At 40.2% G+C, this 22195-nt stretch overlaps 2 protein-coding genes across 2 annotated transcripts; one reads left to right on the top strand and one right to left on the bottom strand.

Moving 5' to 3' along the window:
• Positions 1-515: 515 nt before the first annotated feature.
• LOC149822068 (UV-B-induced protein At3g17800, chloroplastic-like) lies at positions 516-6081 on the bottom strand. The gene is made up of 4 exons (XM_089980720.1): positions 5613-6081; positions 4313-4587; positions 1624-2479; positions 516-894 (listed from the first exon to the last, which is right to left on the bottom strand). The coding sequence occupies exons 1-3, from the start codon at positions 5742-5744 to the stop codon at positions 1657-1659; spliced, it is 1230 nt and encodes a 409-aa protein (XP_089836846.1). The 5' UTR covers positions 5745-6081; the 3' UTR covers positions 516-894; positions 1624-1656.
• Positions 6082-20787: 14706 nt separating this feature from the next.
• On the top strand, positions 20788-21939 carry LOC149822067 (uncharacterized). The gene has a single exon (XM_089980210.1). It carries the CDS (start codon positions 20788-20790, stop codon positions 21937-21939), a length of 1152 nt encoding a protein of 383 aa, XP_089836336.1.
• Positions 21940-22195: the final 256 nt, after the last annotated feature.

Raw genomic sequence — 22195 nt, 5'->3', positions numbered from 1 at the left:
TTAAATGGTGTTTTTTTATTAACCTGATGATGTAAATGTGTTTAACATTGTTTATTCAGTAGTAAAATGCTCTGGATAGATTGTTTCAATGATTTTTTTTTTGTCATTGCAACGTTTTGGTGGAATATGTACCGTTCGCTTTTAGATTTTTTTAAAAACCTCCCTTCTCTTAGGGCTGGTTGAATAAATGGAATCGGTTCTCTGTGGAAGTGGTCATTAAATTTCTGTTGTATGATTTTTTTTTTTTTTTGGATAATCCAAGAGAAAACCCTCCATCACCCACCGCATATTGGCTGATCTCCTTCCGGTTGGTAAAACCCTTGAGGTTGCCTATCCAGAAGCACACCCAGTTTGGACATTGCAGCAAGGGACGCTACTCCCATGGGTTTCAAACTTGTGACTTTCTATCAACTTGGTGACATTCATAAGTTGGCCCTACCAGATGAACGGAGCCCTTGTGGGCTAATTCCTGTTGTTGTATGATGCTAAACCTTCTATTGGCCAAGTTTTATAAATTTGACATGAATAACTGCATGTTTTTCATTTTTTCCATGCTCTGTTCCATAAAATTAGTGATAAGATGACCTTGAGAAAATGTCCAAAATTCAAGCCAAAAATCCTGCCTGTGCATGTCTAAAACACCAGTGTGCAAACCAGATACTTACGCAAAGCATGTGCAGACAGCGAGTCCCATATTGAGTTTTTTTATATTTAGCAAAGGGAACCGAGTTCAGGTGGTGAGACCTGGGAGAGACTGATGCTCGGTCATATGACCCATCACCAAGCAGTTAAACCCCTCGAGGAGCCTGCTGCTTCGGCCTTAAGGCAAGAGATGCACACCCCCGGTATCAAACTCATTGCATCCTTCAGCTTGGATGTCTTAAGCTGACCCACCTACATAGGTGTACAGAGCCCTCAGCAAGACCTATATAGATATCAGCAATATGTTTGCAAATTTATTTATACACTTAGACAAATTCCCCAAATAGACCAAATCAAATAATTATCTATCCACTCTAGAAAAAAATTAAACAAAAAAACAAACAGCATATCACAAGATTCATGACAGCCAGACACGTATAGACATCAGAAATTTGTTTGCATAGTTTCAAAATAAACATTGTTTATTTTCCCAAAATTTTGCCAACAAGAACCAAAGAAAAAAAGTTGAAAATCTCATTAGAAATCATTTCATGTGTTTGAACGTAGAATGTGATTTTGAATTCACATTTTTTGAATTTCCATTTTATTTATAAATTACTCAATTTTAATCATTTTTGGGTATTTGGATCCATTAGAGACCCATATTCGTGGCTAAAATGCATAATTTAACAAGCTCAATAATTCCTCAATAAGATTAAAAAAAAGCAGAGGAAATTTTTTATTTAAATAAAAATATAAAATATAATTAGTGAAAAGTGCTGGTATTAACAAAATTATGATAAACAAACTTAAAATCATTTTACAAAAAGTTCTATTGATTAATACAACGATATTTCAAAAATAGAGATATGTGTGTGTGTGTGTGCATATGCAAATACATGCATGGGCTTATCAGAGAAAGCTTGCATATGCCAAAATTTCATGCATGGATTTCAATCAACAAGGTAGCAATCTACTTACAAAGGCAAAGTGTACAATGTGTGTGATGCATTCTCAACTATTCACAAAGCTGTATTTGGAATCAACATAGCCTTCAACCTGCCACAAAAACGATCCGAATGCCACTGCTTCCAAAACTAGATTAGTTAACCCTGCAAATGTTATTCCAATCAGTTCATCATTAGATGCATCAAGTGTCCCATCTTCTGTAATCCTAATATCAGGCCTTCCAAAAAGAGCTTGTGTCTGCTTCTCAATTATGGACACTGCTGCTTTAGACCTTATGGTTGCATACTGCTGTAGGGTCTCTGAATCAAGATGCGTAACATAGGAATTTAATTTATATGAGTTTCCATCCTCACTTGGATCTGAGCTGCCATGGTATCCCTCAATGTCATCCCCAATTGAAGCCTGAAACCATGAAGTTACATCCCATATCTCATCATTGGGTGCCACATTTTCAGAAAGCACACTCTCTTCTTTGACAAGCTTAGGAAGGGCATCCATGGATTGTTCGAGTTGGAATCTCTCATCCACACGTTTAAGGAAATACCCATACATGATGGAAGCAGCATAGAGCTTACCAACCCTCAGTTTGCTTATCTGAACAACAGAATCTAAAGGATCAGGGAAGTGGCTACCACCCAAAACAAGGGAGAGGTGGCTCTCAATCATCTCATAAGCTTCAGGAGAATGGAGGGACATCAGTTTCTGCTCTTGGAATGACCATATGTCCACCTTACCAGTTGGATTTGATGACGGTAAAATTGTCGGAATCAGTGAGATCCCTGCTTCCATGAATTTATGTACAATTAGAGCGTATATAATGTCCTCCAAAGATACCTGCATTTCCTTATCCTTGACTTCTGCAATCCTCCTGTCAAATTGAAGTACATATAATAAACATTAGCTTATAATTCCATAACCAGTTAAATACACAACCAAATGAGAGATTGATATACTCGCGCTAATTAATTGATCCGTTCAAATAAAATCCAGCAGTTTCTTCATAAAAAAGAAAAAGAAAAAGTAACTTGTAGAAATGAAACAACATTGAATTACAAGTTGGATAATAAGATGTGCAGAAAGTGGACACATTGATTTACGTGACATGACAAGACCATGATAAATCTGTAGCATTCAGTTAGTTGAAGTGCACAACTACTCAAAACTTTATGGAGGATTATCCACATTCTGATCCTGGCTTGGCAAGTTATTTCAAGAAGGGTTTATACTTTATACAAAATCAGAGGGAGTATGAGTCCTGGATTATTCAAAATAAGCTTGATGATCAAACAAGATGAACTCGATGTTTGTTTTTCAAGCTTGAGCCAAGATGGACTCTTTTACGAGCTTTAGTACAGGAAGAAAAGAGCAGAAACAAGAACTGATCTTATGAACTTGCACAAATCAAAATAAGTACTCCCACAGTGATCCCTAGTCTTTTTGTTACAATTATAGGAAATTCTCTGCAACTTATTTTAATTGCTTAATTACATACAGATTATTAACTTAGCATCAATATTACTAGATTAAATTTTTATGAGAACTTATTGAGCTCAATGAGCTTTAATGAAAATGGTTCTAAACTTGAGCTTGACTAATTTATTAGATGAATGAGTTGAAGCTCTTTACAAATGAAGCTTGCATTCCTATAAAAAATTTGGCTTGGTTGCCCATCCTTAATTTCATGCATCATAGTTTTTTACTTGACCATTAAAAGGAGCCTGTTACAAAACCATCATGTTTCTGAATCATGCAATTTCCAAAATGCCATCAAGAAGAGTAAGAAGAAAGAATCACAACACCATAACATCCAGGATCACAGATAGCTATCACATTGCAGATGGTTGTGGATTTCTTTACCAATACTCTGTGCCTCAGCTTGGCCACTAAAAGAAATACATTAAAATTTCACATCATTTTGGGACAAGTTCTTCTCTTTGTTCTCGTTTAATGCTATGACATAGCAGCTTGGGCCGCCAGGAATAAACACACCCTGCATTACACTTGTGCACCATTTGACACCTGGTTAATTACAAAACAGGGCACTTTGGACTTGATAATTTTGGCTTATGAATCCACTAATATGTGATTATTACATGGCTTAGTTTTGGCACAGATTCAACCATGATGTCTGCCACAGTCCCATGAAAAAATGTTCTAACATTTTCTAACATCTGTTCAGTCAAGTACTTGGTCATCACTGGAAGAATCTGCATGAATGCATCTGAAAAAAGGAGAAAAATCAGAGATCGCTGGAAACTGTTAAGATGTTTCAGCAGAACATGAAGGCAAGATCAGAATAACGGTGGGACCATTAACTGAAGGACAATCAAGAGCTTGCTTAAGACCATGTATGGAGGAGGGGGAAAAACTGGTGAAAGAATGAAGATGTTTAGAGCAGTGTAATCAAAATCTGCTCATATAAGGATAGATTGGTTACTTTCACGAGCAAATGTAATTGTTCACAAAGTAACAACTGAAAAGTTCTGCATCCAATGTTTTACTAAGCAGCATGTCAATTTTTTGAATTAACATCAAGCAAACAAACATCAGAGTTTAAAATTTTCCATCTTTGTGGAATAATGATACATACACAGAAAAACTGCAAAAATTTTAAACATAGAAATGCTAACAATGGCAATCAAGTCTTAGAAGATCATCTTTATTATTGAAACAAACAAAATTAGCAATGAAAAATCAATACTTGTATAGAACGTCCGTAGAAGCAATAGTGTCTTTAGTCTGTGCATCTCGATCCTCTTGAAGCATCTTTAGTTGTTCGTCAACTGCAGCAGGCAAAAGATGAGGATGGGTCTGTAAGATTTGAGAGAGAAACTGCCCTGTGGATGATTCTAATTGAAGAGGAGCAACTCTCTTTGAACCCTCACTGGAATTCATACACGCTTTTGTGGTCCAAGCCTTCAACTTGCAATTTTTAGCTCTAATTCCTAGTTTCCGCAATCCAAACACAGGTTGGATCTGTCAAAGATTACAAAGAATCAAATATCACCAAAATGGGGAGAATCAAAATCATACAAAATTACAGAAAATGATCTTGTGATAATTAACATTGCTTTAGGATATTCTACTAAGTACATTTAGGATGGGTAAATTGTTAACCATATATATTTCATTCAGCATGAATAACTGACAATGCAAATCTTAGTGCAATTTATTCCAGCTGTTCCTAGTATCATACAGGTGAGATCATAGTGCTGATTCAAAACTCCTAATTCTTAAACTCACTATATAGATTACGGAAACTAGAAAGAAAACTTTTTATCTCACTCAAAAAGGAACTATAACAAACATCAAAAAGAAACTTTCAAAGTTTAACAATTCATAAAAAAACATTCAAAAGGATTGGGCTTTCATATTCGGTTCACAGAATTAAAGTCCATAATCAGATACATGAACAAGCGACAAACAACAGAATGAAACTTCCCATTCTAACAGCTTCCTATCAACAATCAGATAGCAATACATAATGAAAATTCACATTCTATCAGCTTCCTAGAAACAATCACATAGCTATATATATTGTTTCACAAACAACAGGTGAGCAAACCAAACAATTTAAGGGAGGGGGCCCTAATTCCCCCAGATCTGCTATGATAAAAAAAAAAATGAACAATTTGTCCACCAATAGATTGCCAATGAATACTTTTTCCACCACAGTTTCATACCCATTCTGGGGAGACTTAACCTAATAATTGGTAATCACTGAACTTCCAAAAATCGACGCCCGGATTATGCTTTTAGGCTATTGACACATTCATCTCCTTTTTATCACTACCAACAACATAAAACTGACATATTCATCTCCTTTTTATCACTACCAACAACATAAAACTGACATATGCATCTCCTTTTTATCACTACCAACAACATAAAACTGACATATTCATCTCCTTTTTATGACTACCAACAACATAAAACTTAGAAACGAATTAATTTCCCCAATAATCACGATAAGAAAAGATTACATATTGACAAATTCATACCTTCAACAACCCACCGGAAAGCCAACACTTGGGCTCTAACAACGCCGGAATCTGCCTGAAATCCAGCGACCGATACACGTAGGCGGCCGGAGAAACCACCGGGCCGTCGCCCAAGAGACCAGAACTCTGCATCTGAAAACCCTTTTTCAGATATAGGGGGGAAATGAAAGCAGGGAAATAGAGACACCTATTCACAGAGTAAATTGCTCCTTGTAGCACCAAAGGAAATGGAAGAAAGCCAAACGCTGAATTTCGTAGGAAAACAAAGAAAAAGGGAAAATGGGGTGCCAAAGGAAAGTGGGAGAAATGAAGGTTTTCTGGTGGTTTCAAACGATTTTGAGAGTTTTCATGGAGTTCTGAAAATTTTGGGGTGTCTGGGTTTTACTTGTTAATGGTTGAAATGGGAACCCAAGTCTTCGAGTTTGAGATTTTTCATTTTCTTTATTTCCTTATCATTTTTTATTGTCACACAAATATCTGCTAGATATTATGAATTAAAAAATTTAAAAGAGAGAGACGGAGAGAATTGCATAAACATGCCTTCTACGCCTACTTTTGGCCTATTTAGAAATATGGCCCAATTTTTGAAATATTACAAATACATGATTAACTTTTGAGAATTGCTTTGTTGGCTAAGAGTGTATTGCTCATGGGGTGCCAACGGGTCGGGTGACCCGACCCGGCCCATATAGGGTCCGGTATGGTGATAAATAATAAGAAGGTCTGCTATGGTGATAAATAAGAAGACCCGAGATCCGGTCCTGAAGGTCTGATTAATACATGGATCCGGGTATAGTTTGTGAAATTTTATATCAAACCCAGGCCGGACCCGAGTTCCGATTAAGGCACGCAATTTTTCAATGTAAAAATGATGAAAAATATTGTTTTATCGGGTATGACCTGGGTCTGGTTCATGTAGTTCTTATCGTCTCAGTATGATTTCTCTTATGGTGGGTCCAATTATACTCTAGTTCAAACCCAATACCATATCCAAAAATTGAGGCCAGATCTGGTTTCATCTGGATCTGATCCAAACCCAACCTGTTGACACCCCTAGTATTGCTCTTAAGGGTGGCAAGGCAATGCGTCAGGTTTACCCGGACCTGACCCATACCAAACCTTATAGGGTCCGAGTATGGTGATAAATAAGACGACCCGATTAAGACCTGGGTTCGGTCTGAGTATAGTTTGTGAAATTTTATACCAGACCCGGGCCCGACCTGAGTTCCGATTAAGACTCACAAATTTTCATTATAAAACAAAAAATGTATTTTATGGAGTATGGCCCAAGTCTGGTTCGTGTAGTTCTTATGGGGCTCAAGTATGGTTTCTCTTATGATGGGTCCAATTAGACTAAAGTGCGGACCTGATACCATACCCAAAATTTGAGGCTAGGTTTGGTTCCACCTGCGTCTGAACTAATGGATCCAAAGGGGTTTAGTGCAGTGGGATCGGGCTTAGGCCGTTAGGCAAGCAGTACAAGTTCAAATCTCATGGGCATCACCCCTTGCCCAAGCCGACAACTCTCTGGGGTAAGTGGTGTAAGTCCACAGAGTTTTACCATGCTAGAACAGTGATCGTAAGGATGGCATTCAGAGCCAGCTCGGCTAGGTCACTGGTCTTGAAGGCAGTTTCTTTGTGTAAATATCAAAAAAAAAAAAAAAACTAAGTGTATATTCGTCATGACTCAAAAGTTAAGCATGCCTGTAAAATAAGCCAAAAGTTAGGCGTATTCATGTAAAATTTTCTGTCTTTTAAAAAATGCTGGCACAATCTTTGGATACCCATTGGCCATTGGCAGTTGGTTGGACCCAAAGATGACAAAAGGAAATGGGGGCCCCTGTAGCTTATCCTGACTCCACTTGACAATCAGAGGTGTACATTGTTTGGTTGTCATATAAGATCCTAACATCACCTTAATACTTTTATAAGGTTCTGTTTGGAAACCTGTGTTGGAGGGAGTTGAGGAGTAAGGGGAAGTACAACTAACGGAATTTAAGAAAAATGAATTTGAGAGGTGTTGTTTTTTGTTTGGAAGCATAAACAATTCATTCTTGCAACTATAAATTAGGCTTTATATATATATATATATATATATATATATATATATATATATATATAGAGAGAGAGAGAGAGAGAGAGAGAGAGAGAGAGAGAGAGAGAGATGGTTGTATCATCAGACACCCATCTTGTTCGATGCAAAATCGAGCTTACATGCGCTGCTGATTGCGCGATCAGCTTTCACCTGAGGTGAGGCTTGAGCTGCCTTAGGCTCACCGCCTGAGGTGAGGCCCGGGCTACCTTAGACTCACCCCTTGGGCAGGTTCCTTTCGATTGAGTAGTGCTTGTTGATGGCGGCATCTGAGATAGTCCGGCCAGGTATGCCCTGAGCTCGCCTGTGTTTAGTCATGTTTTTTCTTTCTTTCAAGTGAATTTATGTGATTGTGAAACATTTCACTGTGGTTGACCCTAATCAACGTAGGTTTTTTTTTTTAAATAATCACGTTTTAGGGTTTTTTAAGATAGATATGTGTTTGGCTGTGTACGGTGATGAAGATGGGTGTATGATGGTGGTGGTCCTGCATCTACAGATGCAAATGAATGTGAGTGATGTTGAATGCACATGAGTTCTACTGTATGTATTCGTAACTAGTATATGAGACTTTTATACTAATATAAATACTTTGAAAAAAAAGAATAGTTGTTTCAATATAATTTGCATGCACAAAGAAAAGGCTATAAAAACCGATATGAGAGTTAAAGAAGGAAAATATTATTAAGAGATGACTTGGTACAAATTAAGATTCAGTTTCATGCTACTAATAAGAATGTTAGTGTTAACGATGAAAAACATATGTAGCAAAGGAGAAAGCATAAAGGTGTTGCGTTCTACTAATGATTTCATTGATAATGATATTGTTTTGAGATATCATGATCCAATGTATTCTAAAGGATGTTGTAAAAGAATCCCATCAATGTAAGGCATGCTAAAAAATGTTTAACTTGTGGTTCACATGATCATAATGAATAAAAGTGCAACCTCAGCATAAAATTAAGGTAATCAATTGTTAATTTAATTATTGTTATTAATTTTCTTATATGATGAATTGTTGCTATTATATATGAATGCAAGTTAATTTTGGTAGAAATTTTATATATTATAATGATCATTGATATAATTTATATTTTTTTTTGTAAAAATACTTCTACGGATGTTGTTGGTGGTAAATTACGACTATATCATATTTGTAAGGAGTCCGAGCATGATAAGAGGAATTGTTGGACATTTAAAAAATATGTCATAGATTATAGATTTTAAATAATTTTCAATTTTTACTTATGAACTTAGGTTTTCTCTTGTTTGAATGACTTTTTTTTCATGTCAAATGCATCAAATGATGAAGGTGGACATGGATGAAGGTAAGCATTTATATATAATAGAAAAAACATTTCATGACAGTGAGGTATGTGATTAACTTTTAATTTGTTATAAAAATAAATTGTATGATTATACAATATTTTTTGTATGAATAAAATGAATATATGTATTTGCATGCTCATTTTTTAAATAAATAAAATAAATATATGTATAGGCATGTTTGTTTGAAGACCACCAGTTGGTTGCATCAACAATCATAAGCTGGTGGTGCAAGGCATCGGAGACATGCAGTGGGATAGTAGGCTGACAAAGGCAGGTGGGTTGGGCAACAATATTAAGTAGGTGGAGGATGGGCCAGAGAGCCGAAAGTAATTCAACATTACCACTCATGAAGATCAACAAAATGTTGAACCCATGAACCGAACAAGAACAAAAGTCAAAACAAATAAAGAGAGCACAAGAGAAAAGAACATTAGACAGATAAAATGGGCTCACACCATAGCCGCGTACCCAGATTGTGACAAAGGATAGGTAGCATCAGCAGGAGGGAGTGGAAGACCACTAAGATGCATACGCAAGATCGCATAAACATCTACCAAAATTTTATGCACCAGGTTTTGAATGTTAACTCAAATATGACGAAAATGAGCATCGTTACGCGCCATTCAAACAACCCACCAAGTGGTAAGCAACCACGTCCGCCAGATGAACCTCCACCTCTTGCTGCGCCTAATACAAACCGGCCCCAAGATCAGATCTAGCGCAAAGGACTCCTCCTTAACAAATACTTCCGGATGCCTCCAGGTCCTACTAAAGATTTCCATAAATATTGGGCAAGACCAGAACAAGTGAAACGTAGATTCTTCTGCAGCTTGACAAAGCACGCACCAACTCGGGAGTTGAATGCCCCACTTCTTTAAATTACTGTGGGTTTGGATCCTATCGTGCAAAATTAACCAAGCTAGGACTCGCGAACGGGGGGAAGGACCCTTCGCCCAAAGCACATCCTCGGGCAACCAATCAGCCCCTGGCGGTAGCAACGATCTATAGACTTTTTTGGTGAGAAACTCTCCGCTTGGTGCCAACGCCCACTGCAGCCACTGACCAAAATTTCCGGAGACCTCAAAATGGTCTCTAAAGCAGGCTAAAGCCCTCAACCACGATTTACGCAAGTGCGAGAGCGCCAAACCTCGGGTTCCCAGACGAACCAGAATAAGAGTTGGATCCCCATATTTAGCAAGAAGAAAACTAGCACAAGGGTTATCCGGTTGGTGGGCCAACCAACATTGCTTGGCGACAAGAACAATGCTTCGCAGTCTGGGCACCGGGATGCCTAAACCACCCATACGCCGAGGTAGAACCACCGAACGCCCACCAATCAAGTGACGCTTACCTGTGAGTTTACACCCAGACCAAAGAAAGCCTGCCAGCAAGCGCGTCAGCTGCTTCTCTACTCTCACAGGCATCACAAACAGAGACATGAAAAATTCTGGAATAGTTGAAAGAACATGTCTGACTAAGGTTAGACGTCCAGCGCTAGAGAAATAAGACGACTGCCACGAAAGCAATTTGCGCTTCACTTTTTGAAGCGTCGGAGCCCAAACCGCTGAAGATAGAGGCTTCACTTGTAACGGCAAGCCAAGGTACATAATAGGCAAGTCAGAAGTAGTGCAATTAAAAATTCTCTTTCCAGCTGCAAGCATGTTGGCATTAACATTGAACGTGGTAATAGAGCATTTGGTCTCATTTAGAGAAAGCCCAGACATGGAGAGAAAGAACTGAATGATAAGCTTGAACCTAAGCATCTGTTGAACATTTGCACGACAAAAAATGATCATATCATCAGCATAAGTAAGAATATGACCCGGGAAGTCGGAAACCTGCAAAGGATCAATGAAACCCGATACAACAACCCGCTTTAGCAAGACCACAAGACCCTCAGCAACTGCATTGAACAACAAAGGTTTGAGCCATTATATGAGAATGGGGATTGTGCTGCCTTTAGAACCTTTGAAAATCTATGGTTTTAAGCAGTTTGTGATGGTTGTGAAATTAGATGTGTTTATCATGCTTATTAATTAAGAAACAAACTTTGTTTTGAATTGATTTGATGTAAAAAAGTGAATACTTTATCATCAAATTTTAGTACACTGTCAACCATTGATTTTTTTACCTTTTTAAAATACATTTGAGAATAAAGATGCTCAAGCAAAGCATTATTTTTTATTTAATAAATAATTATAAACACATCAAATGGTTTAGATCTAGTATAAACTACCTAAATCTATGATTTTTCTAACATGACCTAACAAAAAAACAATGCAACACAATCCCTAATATATACATGAGTAATGTGTAACTTTCATACCATCCCAAACGCTTTTAGAAAACATATTTGCACGTACTTTTTATGTAATCTAAACCTATAGATGTGATCCCTATACATTATTTTGTAGAAAATATATATTAGTTTAATCATTTTTTATATTTAGATGCATTTTTAGCTCAATAAAAAATTAACTGTATATATTTCGTAAAAAAAATTGATTAATGAAAAATCAATAATTTTGTTAAATTGATTTGATCCAAAGCATGATTTTCAGTAAATAACCAATGATAAACATTTATAGGTTTAATTTAAGCAAAAAAACTTACACATGTGTTTTAAAGAGGTCTGAGATAGCACGAGAGATAAATGGTCGAAAAGATATATATATATATATATATATATATATATATGTGTGTGTGTGTGTGTGTAATAAAAATATGTTTGACTTTTCATGTATTTATAAATGCATGCCTAACTTTTCAAAATTTACATTTAAACAAAAAATTACCATTATACCCTTCCAAAAGCTTTAGAAATACCTTTTATGATGCTTCTTACTGAAAATCATACCAACTCATAGGGATGCACACAAGGTGGGTTCAAGTTGAGCTTGGGCTGGCTCAGCGCGGCTTGTGAAGAAAATATGGTTGTTCAAGCTCAGTTTGGCTGACTTGTAAAGAAAATTTGGTTGTTCAAGCTCTAGTTGAGCTTGAACAACCTTTGCTCAGGATCGGCTCAAGTCGAGCTTAAGCACAACTTGTTTCAGCTTGAGCTGAACACCTTTAATTTAAAAAAGTTTTCCAACTTTTTGAAATTTGTGTAAAAATACTTTTTTAAAAGAGAGAAAAACAATAGGATTTGAACCCATGTCACTTCCAAAGATAACCAATGACTTACCCATTAAGGTAAGACCTCTTTTTATGACTATATTATGAACAAAACACATACGTGTATAAAATCTATTTTTTTTATATAACTATGCCAACTGAGCTTAATCGAGCTTATCCGAGCTGGACTGCCTATTCAAGCTCGACTCGCTTATGTGTACCAAGCTTAAAACCTTATTCAAGCTTAGCTCATCTATTTCTTTGAATGAGTTTGAGTCGAGCTTAAATGGGTCAAGCCCAAACCAACTTGGCTCATTGTTCATCTCTACCAACACATGAAAAACCTTTATATGAATCAATTAATAGTCATATCTTCCAATCAACCCCCAAATTCGAAAAAACATTGGATAGGGGTGACTAATCAGAGAGAGTGCACTATAAACAAGCTAGGGATGACAGTGGACCGGGGCAGGAGACAAGGTCTGCACTCTAATCAGAGAGAGTGCACTATAAACGCTTACCTTTTTACGTTGAGTAAGAGTAAGACAGAATATATGAAATGTCGGTTTAGTAAGCAATGAAGTAGTGATGAGAATGTAGTGAAGTTTGGTGAGCAAGAAATAGCGGTGGATGACTGTTTCAAATATTTGGGATCTATCATTCAAAAGAATGGAGAAATTGATGGAGATGTAAATCATAGGATTAAGGTTGGGTGGATGAAATGGAAAAGTGCAACTGGAGTGTTGTGCGATCGTAAAATGCCATTGCGGTTGAAGGGAAAGTTTTATAGGACGACAATTAGCACTACAAGAAAATTGTTAATTAGCGACGGAAATTTACGACGGATTTTTTTCGTCGCAAATTAGCGACAAATTAGCTAGAGAAAACTTTCTTCATGAATCCGTCGCTAATTAGCGACGGATTAGCGATGAAACAACTTTCATCGCTAATCTGTCGCTAATTAGCAATAGATTAACGACAACAATTTTTCGTCGCTAATTCTCAATACAAGAAAACCATTTTAGCGAGGGATTTAGCGAGGGAATTTTTTCGTCGCTAATTAGCGACGGAAAAATTCCCTCGCTAATCCGTCGCTAATTAGCGACGAAAAAATTCCCTCACTAATTTTCGATTTAAACTGAGCGCGAAATTTTCCCTCTCTCCTCGTTCGAAATTTAAATTGACCGCGCACGATTTAAACTGCTCTCTCCCCTTCGAAGAGCGCGCTGGAGAGCATGACGGCGATGAGGCAGTTTCACGAAGGACGGCGATGCCGGCGGACGACGACGCCGGAGGACGGCGACGATGGAGGACGACGACGACGGAGGACGGTGACGATGGAGGACGGCGACGATGGAGGACGGCGACGACTTTGGAGGACGCAGTTTCATGGAGGACGGCGACGCCGGAGGACGACGATGACTTCGGAGGACGCAGTTTCACGGAGGACGGCGACACCAGAGGACGGCGACGACGCCGGAGGACGGCGACGACGCCGGAGGACGGCGACGACGCCGGAGGACGGCGACGACGCCGGAGGACGGCGACGACGGAAGACGGCGACGACGGAGGACGGCGACGACTTCGGAGGACGCCGTTTCACGGTGGATGGCGACGAGGCTGAGCGATTGTTGGAGGACGACAACGTCGGTTCACGGAGGACGGCGATGCCGGAGAGCACCGGTTCACGGAGGACGATACAAGTCTGTGCAATGCCTGTCGGATGCAGTATAAGTCCGACTTATTGCTGCCGGAATACCGCCCGACAGGGATCAATTTTTTTTTATTTTTTATCTTTAAATTTAGCGACAGATAATGTTCGTCGCTAATCTGTCGCAAATTTGCGACAGAATTAACGACAGATAAGTTTTTCGCCAATTAGCGAGCAAAAATTCGCGATGACCTCTATCCATCGCTAAACTGTTTAGCGACGGATTTAGGCCGTCGCTAATCCACAGGTTTCTTGTAGTGTAGACCCGCTTTACTATATGGTACGGAATGTTGGGCTGCCAAGAGACATCATTTTCAAAAAATGAGTGTAACTGAGATGTGTATGCTTCGATGGATGTGTGGAAAGACACTAAAAGATAAGATTTGGAATGAGAAAATACGTAAGAAGGTAGGCATTGCACCCATTGAAAATAAGATGAGTGAGAATCGTTTACGATGGTTTGGGCATATTCGACGAAGGCCTAATGATGCTCCGGTTAGAAGGATGGAGAAATTGGAAAATATATTAGCTAAAAGAGGTTGGGGTAGGCCTAAGAAGACTTGGATGGAGATGATAAGAAAGGATATGAAAGCTTTGAACCTCACCGAGGACATGACATTGGATAAAAATGATTGGAGGAGAAGGATTCATGTGGAGGACCCAAAATGATTTTCTTTTTGGTTCATATCGCCGACCCCAATTGTTTGGGATGAAGGCATTGTTGTTGTTGATCCCCGCACGGGGATGGATTTTAACCTCCACCCCCGCCTCCATCCTCGTTTCATATCCTCCATCCCCAGTCCAAACGGGGGTGAGGTGGGGCGGAAAATCGTTTCCCCTCGGTCTATAGTCATTCCTTAAAGGATTGGGGATGGAGTTGGGCGAGGAAAGGCGAAGATTGAGACGGGGATGGGGATGGGGCAGGGCAGGGGAAAGCGTAAGTCCATCTCCGCACGGGGATAGATTTTAACCTTCATCCCCCCCTCCATCCCCGTTTCATGCCCTTCATCCTTGGTCCAAAAGGGCCGAGGCGGGGCGGAGCCCCGTTGTCTCCCTATCCACTGCCATCCCTAAAACAAGCTCTTTCAAATAAGTTGAGCCAGAGCTTAGCTTAAGAATGACTGACCGAATATTTTCAGAAGTCACCAGATGTCTACTTAGCCAAGAATTGCTAATGCAAATTGAATCCCTGATTCACGAAAAAACACTCAGTTACGTTACTCCTAGGCATGAGAATCAAAAGAACATAGGGAAATACAATGAAATTGCATAAAATTTAAGAAAAATAATAATAATCAATCATGAAACTTCAACTAACCATCTACAGACCCCTGATAACTATCTTAAAAGATAAATTTATCCTAATCTAATAAAATTTGGATATTGAATTTAATACATAAATTCAATATCCATTATAAATGACCCAAAATACAAAAGATTCAAATGATAAAAATCTAAAATATGAATTTGATTCAAATGAAACCTTATAGACCCATGTCTTTTGTTATGCTCATAAGTCATTCTCCTAGGGTTGGAGAAGCCTTGCTCTCAAGTTGTGATCTCACTTGCATCTCTTCCAATTCTGCTCCACCTTGCTCCAACAATATAAAAATAGATACCATTGTTGGTCTTCAAACTGAGTAGTCCAAACCATTTTGGTATGTGTTTGGAGGCTTGAAATATTCTTCCTAAACCATTCATAGTTATATGGATCTCGATATTGATTTGGATCAAATAAATTGGACTCTAGGGCTGGTTTGATAACAAACGATTGATATGGACCTCTTGCTCCAAATGTTGTCGTCAATGCCCTCCAAATAAACTCATGGCTTTGGAAAGATTTTTGGATCCCATAACTAGAGGACTTAAATTTTGGATAAAAAAATAAGGTGAAACTCGATCTAAACAGAAGTGAACCTGGTTCTGAACATGGCTTGGGATCTAAGAAATAAAAAAACTAGGTTCTTTGACGAACGAACCAAGTCCTAAAGGCATAAATTGATGTGCATGACTAGCTAACCGGTCTAATTAAGATCCAAACTGGCTCAAAACAGTCGAGAACCAGTGAAAAACTAACTTGACCCGATATATGAGACCATTACAAACCGAACCAATTCACGAAACTGGTTTGTTTCCGTCCTTCCCAGCCACACCGTCCACCACCACCACATTGTCCATGTCAGTGTCGCCTTTGGCAGGCAGGACGCAGTGACCGACTGGATTCGGCCAGTTGATGAGCTCTGAATGGGATCCCGCCATCAATGAGTTCTCCATCGTTGCAGAACTCCATGGAGTAGCGAAGAACTGTGGATGCACTCCCACGTCCTTTGGTCTACTATGAAACATTAGTAGAAGGGATTCTGTAATGCTCCCCCCATCGTGGGGGGGTTACGGAAGGAGAAGGAGGTGACGCCCCTTCCTCTCCCACGAATCAGATCGTGGGAGAGGAAGCGGGCTGCCCCCATTTAATACAGAAGGTGGGAGGGGGTAACCGAGCAACACCCACGGCTATAAAAGCCATGGGGGGGGGGGGAGCATCTCTCATTTCCCCATTCGATCACCAGAGGAGCAGAGAGGGAGCGTGTAGGGAGAATCAGGAGGAGGTGTTGCATCCATCGCCGGTCGCCGTCAGGTAAGCCTCTCTCTCGTGGGTTGTCTGAATGCAGGGGGGTCGCCGGCAACCTCACAGTTGCCGGTGAGTTGCAACAAAATAGGGACAGGGAAAACCCTATCCCTGCCTTGCGATAGAAGAGAACGACAGAGGGGTTTCCCTCTGTTGTTGCCTTTCATTGGTGGTCTAAACACGGGGGTCGCAGGCAACCTCACAGTTGCCGGCGAGTTGCAGCAAAACAGGGACAGGGAGAACCCTGTCCCTGCATTTCAGTAGAAGAAGGAGAGGGATTGAGGGATTTTCCCTCTGCTGTTGTCACCCACTGATGACGAAAATGGGGAAGGAAGGACCGCCTGCCGCAAGGAGGCAGGAGGTCTGACCGCTGCCCTCATCACCGCAGGCACCGGCCCATTGGCAGAGGTTGCAACAGTTTGACAACAATGATGTTGTCGGAACTGTTGCAGAAAAAAAATGATGAAGTGGATAGGTGCGTTATGACAGCAGACCGTATTAGTCTATACGGACCGAGTCGGGTCTGAAGTAGTTAGCAGACTGAGTCAGGTTTGTAATGGTGGACCGTTTCGGCCCAGACCAAAGGTGGACCCAATATGGGTCAGACCGACTAAGTCTAGACCAAGACAAATCAGATGCGTGTGCGATTGATTTATAGAGTGCGGTGGAAAAATTGAAGTAGCAAAGACTCGATTTTTCCATTACAAATTAGATTCGGTTTGGATCTCAGTTTGGACCCAAAACTCAAATGGATTCTTTAAGACGACCTGATTTAGCTCCAGACAAACCCTTTTCAAGCAGGTTTGGATCAAGAATAACGAATCCATGATCCAAATCATAGTTGAGTTGAGGACCTGAGTGGTCAAATGTTATTATGAGTGTGGATCTTAAAGTAACATGAAGTAAAGATGACATAGAGGTCATTGAAAGAGAAAAAAGACCATTTTGCCCTTGATATGCCTACAAAATATACAAGGCATAACTAAGTGCCCGATGTCAGATCTATGTGATTCTTGAATCCATGGATTCTACTGCTTGGGTAGAATCTATTAGTAGGGGATTTGTGAACAAAATGGAGTCAGAGTTTGACAATTAAGTTTAAGGGTGTTTTGGTAATTTTGATGATACGAGGTATTCGTTGTTTTCAGATCAAGGGTTGCAATTGGAATTTAAGTGTTCCAGGTAAGTGAACATTTGCAAATTCCTCCCTAGTTGATTAAAACACATGCTAATTAGTTTAAGCATCTTTATATATGATTCTATGTGCTTTAAGTATGCTAGTTTGGTTTATTGTAAAGAGACACTGTTTTGCATGCCTAAGAATCTATAAAGTTCAAGTGTGATGCTTAAACCTGATCATGCATAATTTCTGAGTTATGAAATAAGAGTGCCATGACATGATTGCATGTATGAGATTGATGTGTTATGTGAAAATTGAGGGTAGAGTTCCAGAGTCTCAGGGTAGGTATTACCTTGAGAAAAGTCACGCTTATGCCTTGGGAGGGGCATTGTAAGTGTCGTGAATTAATCTGTGGTGGGTTGTCATCCTTAACAGTTCAGACATGTAAACATGTGTTAAAAGTAATTGGTGGATATACATTGAGGATTGTATAACGCACTAAATTCAAGATGTGAATGTTGAGTAAAAGTTGTTATAGGATGACCACCCGGTGTGTGATGGAAACTCTACTAGGAGGCATGGTCTAGGGTAATGTTGAGGTGTATACCTCATGAGTAACCTGGGAATATCTCAGACGTTTCTAGGTGACCCTTAGGGGTTAAAACATTGCCCACTAGACACATGTAGGACGTAGCATGAACCACAAAACCTTGGGGGCCGGTATAGCTCCTTGAGACACCTTGGGGGCAAATATAGCTTCTTGAGACACCTTGGGAGCAGGTATAGCCACCCTGGCTCTTCGGCTAGCTACCGTTTGAGTCCCTTCGCTCCCGGCTTGCAACCGGCGAGCTAATGCAACACCTGTGTCTGTAGTCTGGGCCGGTTTGGACTACGTTGTTTGTGAGTGGTTCATAAGTCTGGCCAACATTGTAGACTCTGAGTTGTCTACATGGGTTGCTACGCCCGAGGAAGCTATGTCCGGAATAGCCGATTAGAGTAGAAGAGTTGTTTGAAAATGATAATAGAGATGCGGTAAAGGGGGTAAAACTCATAACTAACATGTGTGCATAAGTAGCAAACTAAACTAAGACTAGGAGCTTAGAGCTCACTACAGTTGCAACGATCGTGTCTATTTGTAAATGGAATCTTACTGGGTTGTAGACTCACCCCATTCTTTTGGTTGCAACTTTAGGTTCAGGTACTGCTGCCACCACTCACAGGACTTAGTACGACTCTGCCACATCAGCGACATCAGAAGTATGGTTTTCCTTTACTTTTTATTCTGCTTTTCTCTTTGGATGGTTATGATATTGTAAATGGATGTATGAACCTTCAAGTATTGAATAAAAGAAAAAAAAATCTGGCACGATTTTGAGTTGTTTTTGAGATTATTGAGTAATTTTCCTTTGGGAACTAACGTCCACGAACCCGGGCTCGAGAGGCCCCGAATCGGGTCATTACAAGTGGTATCAAAGCCATGTTTCAATATTGGATTGTAGAGCTAAAATTTTGTTTGAATTTGAAATAAGTTGAAGGTTCTAAAAAAATGATAATTACAACCATCCAAAGGAATATGTGACAAAAGAGTCATAGGAAGGTCCTGAACTTATGAGTGCCTCTTGTTAGCAGGAATGGATACTAACAATGATAGTGGCAACGAGAGCAACCGTAGAGGCGGTGGGAGCTCTGGGAGGCAGAGGCATCCTAAAGTGATCCAGACAGATCAGATGGTTGTCGTCCTTTCGCTCTTCGTGACGGCCATGATTGACATCACTAGGGAAATGGGGAGTATGACACCTCCCGTTCTTTCTCCAGCCCCAGTTTCAGTCATAATCAACAACTGGGGGTACAATGATCGAGAGGAAGAGGTAGCACCACCCCAACCATCTGTTGGAGAATCGCTAGGGTCACGAAGACGTCCTCCATATAGGCACGTCCGAAGAGGTTCACTTGCAAATCGAGGTGGTAGGGGAGCTGCAACATGTTGCTCAGGCTGCGGTAGGTCTCGTTTCGGCCAATATAGGGCAAGACCGAGCAATTCTATCAGTAACGGGAGAAGTCAGGAGCAAACCGGTGCATCCGGTCATAAGGGTGTTCAAGGGTCGATGGTGCAACAAGGTAGAGGCACTAATGTCATAGAGAATAAACAAATAAGAGAATCAGTGCAACCTCTTCGAGGAATGACCTTACTGAGGAGAGGCAGGGGACATATGAATAGACACGCATACTTAAGTGCTCTTAACAACATGGCAGTGCCAGCACCAGTTAGGGTTCCTTCAGACTCCGAGGAAGAAGAGGAACTTACTTACACCCCTCGTACCCCGTCACCTTAGTGTTTGTTTTGGTTTAAATCATGTAATAAAGGCCTATGGTTGCCTAGTGATAGTAGTAAGTAACGGGTTGTATTACGGAAAAACCCGTGAAAAGTTGTAAAAACATTGTTTTTATTAATAAATAGTAAGTTCTTACGACAAATGTGCAAACCTGTGTGGAAGCAAAAGTAAACTTTAGTAATCACTTTATTCATATTGCAGTATGAGGACTCGTTAGGGAACATCGTACCAGTCAAGAGGTTCTCAAGTAAGCAAGAGACAAGCAGACCCTTCTCAAGCAAGGCATGTGAGTGAGAGCTCTGCAAGGAGAAGTGTTGCAAGCCCCATTGGTCCTGTGTCTCCACACGCATCAGATAGTCTACCTCCAAGAAGCATGGGAGCAGAAGGTGGCGGTGTTTCACCAGTTTCACCTCGACACGAACGTGCTACAGTTGGTAGTGGTGTGCCTCCCAGCTATACCACAGAAAGAATTTTGTATGAGCTATTACAAAATTCACTGCCGCAAAGTCAAAACCAAGTAGCATCAGGAAGCAATTCTTGGGCTGAGAAGTTCAAGAATATGAGAGTGCCCACATTCGACGGAACTCCTGGAGGAGTAGCAACAAAGAAATGGATGATGCAAGCGGAGAAAGCACTGAATGTTATACAGTGCCCAGAGGAACAGAAAGCATGGGTCGCTGCATCAAACTTAATTGGGGATACTGAGTACTGGTGGCGATCCATCAGAGATGTCTTGGGAAGTGGAGAGTTTGTTTCCTGGATTACCTTTAGGAACAAGTTCTATAGACAATTCTTTCCCAGGATCGAGAGGATGGAGAAAGAAGAAGAATTTAGAAAGCTCAAATAGGGAAGTATGAGTGTAGCAGCCTATACCGCAAAGTTCAATTCATTATCCAGATTTGCGAAGGCTTTAGTATCTACTGAGAAGCAAAAATGCAAGCTATATGAGCGCGGATTAAAGCCTGAAATTCTGAGGATGGTGGGACCTCTGCAAATTCGGAGGTTCGACAGGTTGGTAGAGATGGCATCTCGGTACGAGTTTTGGGATGCTCGAACAACAAAACCAGAGGTACAGGAGAAACCTAAGCAAGTACAACAAGGACAAACTAGTTCGTCATCCCGAAGGTTTTTCAAGAAGTGGCAAGGCAACGACAGATCCTCGAAGCCACAGGAGGGAAGCAATGCAGAAAACAACAATAAGCAGCAGGGGAAGAAGCCTGAACAACCAGAAGCTAAGAAACCTCAATACCGAGGAGCGCCTTCCAAGAGCAACAACTGTAGGACTTGCGGCTTCAAGCATGAAGGTCGTTGCGATGAAAATAATATTAAATGCTACAATTGCGGTCAAATGGGACACATTGCAAGGAAATGTCCCCAGACCGTACGAGGAGAAGGAGCAAAACCCAGGGAGAAACCAGTTGCTCCAGGACGAGTTTATGCAGCAACTCTACAGGAAGCTTTGACTAGCCCTGATGTAGTGGAAGGTACACTCCAAATTTCTGGTGTTAGTGCACATGTTCTATTTGATTCAGGTGCTACACATAGTTTCATCACCCCTATTTTTGTTGCACTATTACCTGTTTCACCGGTACCTCTAAAAATAAAGTATCAAGTAGAGACACCGGTAGGAAAGTCGGTGTATATAGATGAAGTCATCCAAGGATGTATGGTACAAGTCGAAGAACGTCTATTGTCGGTAGACCTTCTAATACTGGACTTTAAGGGAGTGGACGTTCTCTTGGGCATGGATTGGTTATCTAACCATCATGCAACGATTAATTGTCGAGGAAAAAGTGTCAGTTTTCAACACCCTGAAACCTCAACTATCACCTTTCAAGGCGTTAGAAAACTTGCAAAACCGACAATCATCTCATGTCTTCAAGCCAACCAGTATCTACAGAAGGGCTGGATTGGATACTTGGCTTATATGAAGACTGAGGATGACGATAAACTTTCAGTCACATCGGTAGAGATTGTACGAGAATTTGTGGATGTTTTTCCTTAAGAACTTCCAGGTCTTCTACCAGATAGGGAAGTCGAATTCCAGATAGATCTAGCTCCAGGTACAACGCCCATTTCTATTCCTCCATATAGGATGTGACCTGCCGAACTCAAAGAACTCAAGGATCAACTGCAGGAGTTGTTGGATATCGGATTTATCCGACCATCGGTATTACCTTGGGGCGCACCGATCTTGTTCGTGAAAAAGAAAGATGGGTCATTGCGTATGTGTATCGACTACATGAAATTAAATACAGTGA

This window comes from Nuphar pumila, chromosome 11 (genome assembly GCF_984573655.1).
Source record: "Nuphar pumila chromosome 11, dmNupPumi1.hap1.1, whole genome shotgun sequence".
NCBI classification, from domain to species: Eukaryota; Viridiplantae; Streptophyta; class Magnoliopsida; order Nymphaeales; family Nymphaeaceae; genus Nuphar; species Nuphar pumila.
The sequence above is the reverse complement of the archived record's forward strand: the minus strand, read 5'-3'. Positions and strand labels throughout refer to the sequence as shown.

Excerpts from the sequence above, each read along its gene's own strand:
- LOC149822068 (XM_089980720.1), bottom strand. The coding sequence starts at position 5,744 with ATGCAGAGTTCTGGTCTCTTGGGCGACGGCCCGGTGGTTTCTCCGGCC. Across the intron at positions 4,588-5,612 it reads TTTCCGGTGGGTTGTTGAAG|ATCCAACCTGTGTTTGGATT; the intron begins GTATGAATTTGT and ends AATCTTTGACAG. Across the intron at positions 2,480-4,312 it reads TCTACGGACGTTCTATACAA|GAGGATTGCAGAAGTCAAGG; the intron begins GTATTGATTTTT and ends TCAATTTGACAG.
- LOC149822067 (XM_089980210.1), top strand. The coding sequence starts at position 20,788 with ATGAGTGTAGCAGCCTATACCGCAAAGTTCAATTCATTATCCAGATTT.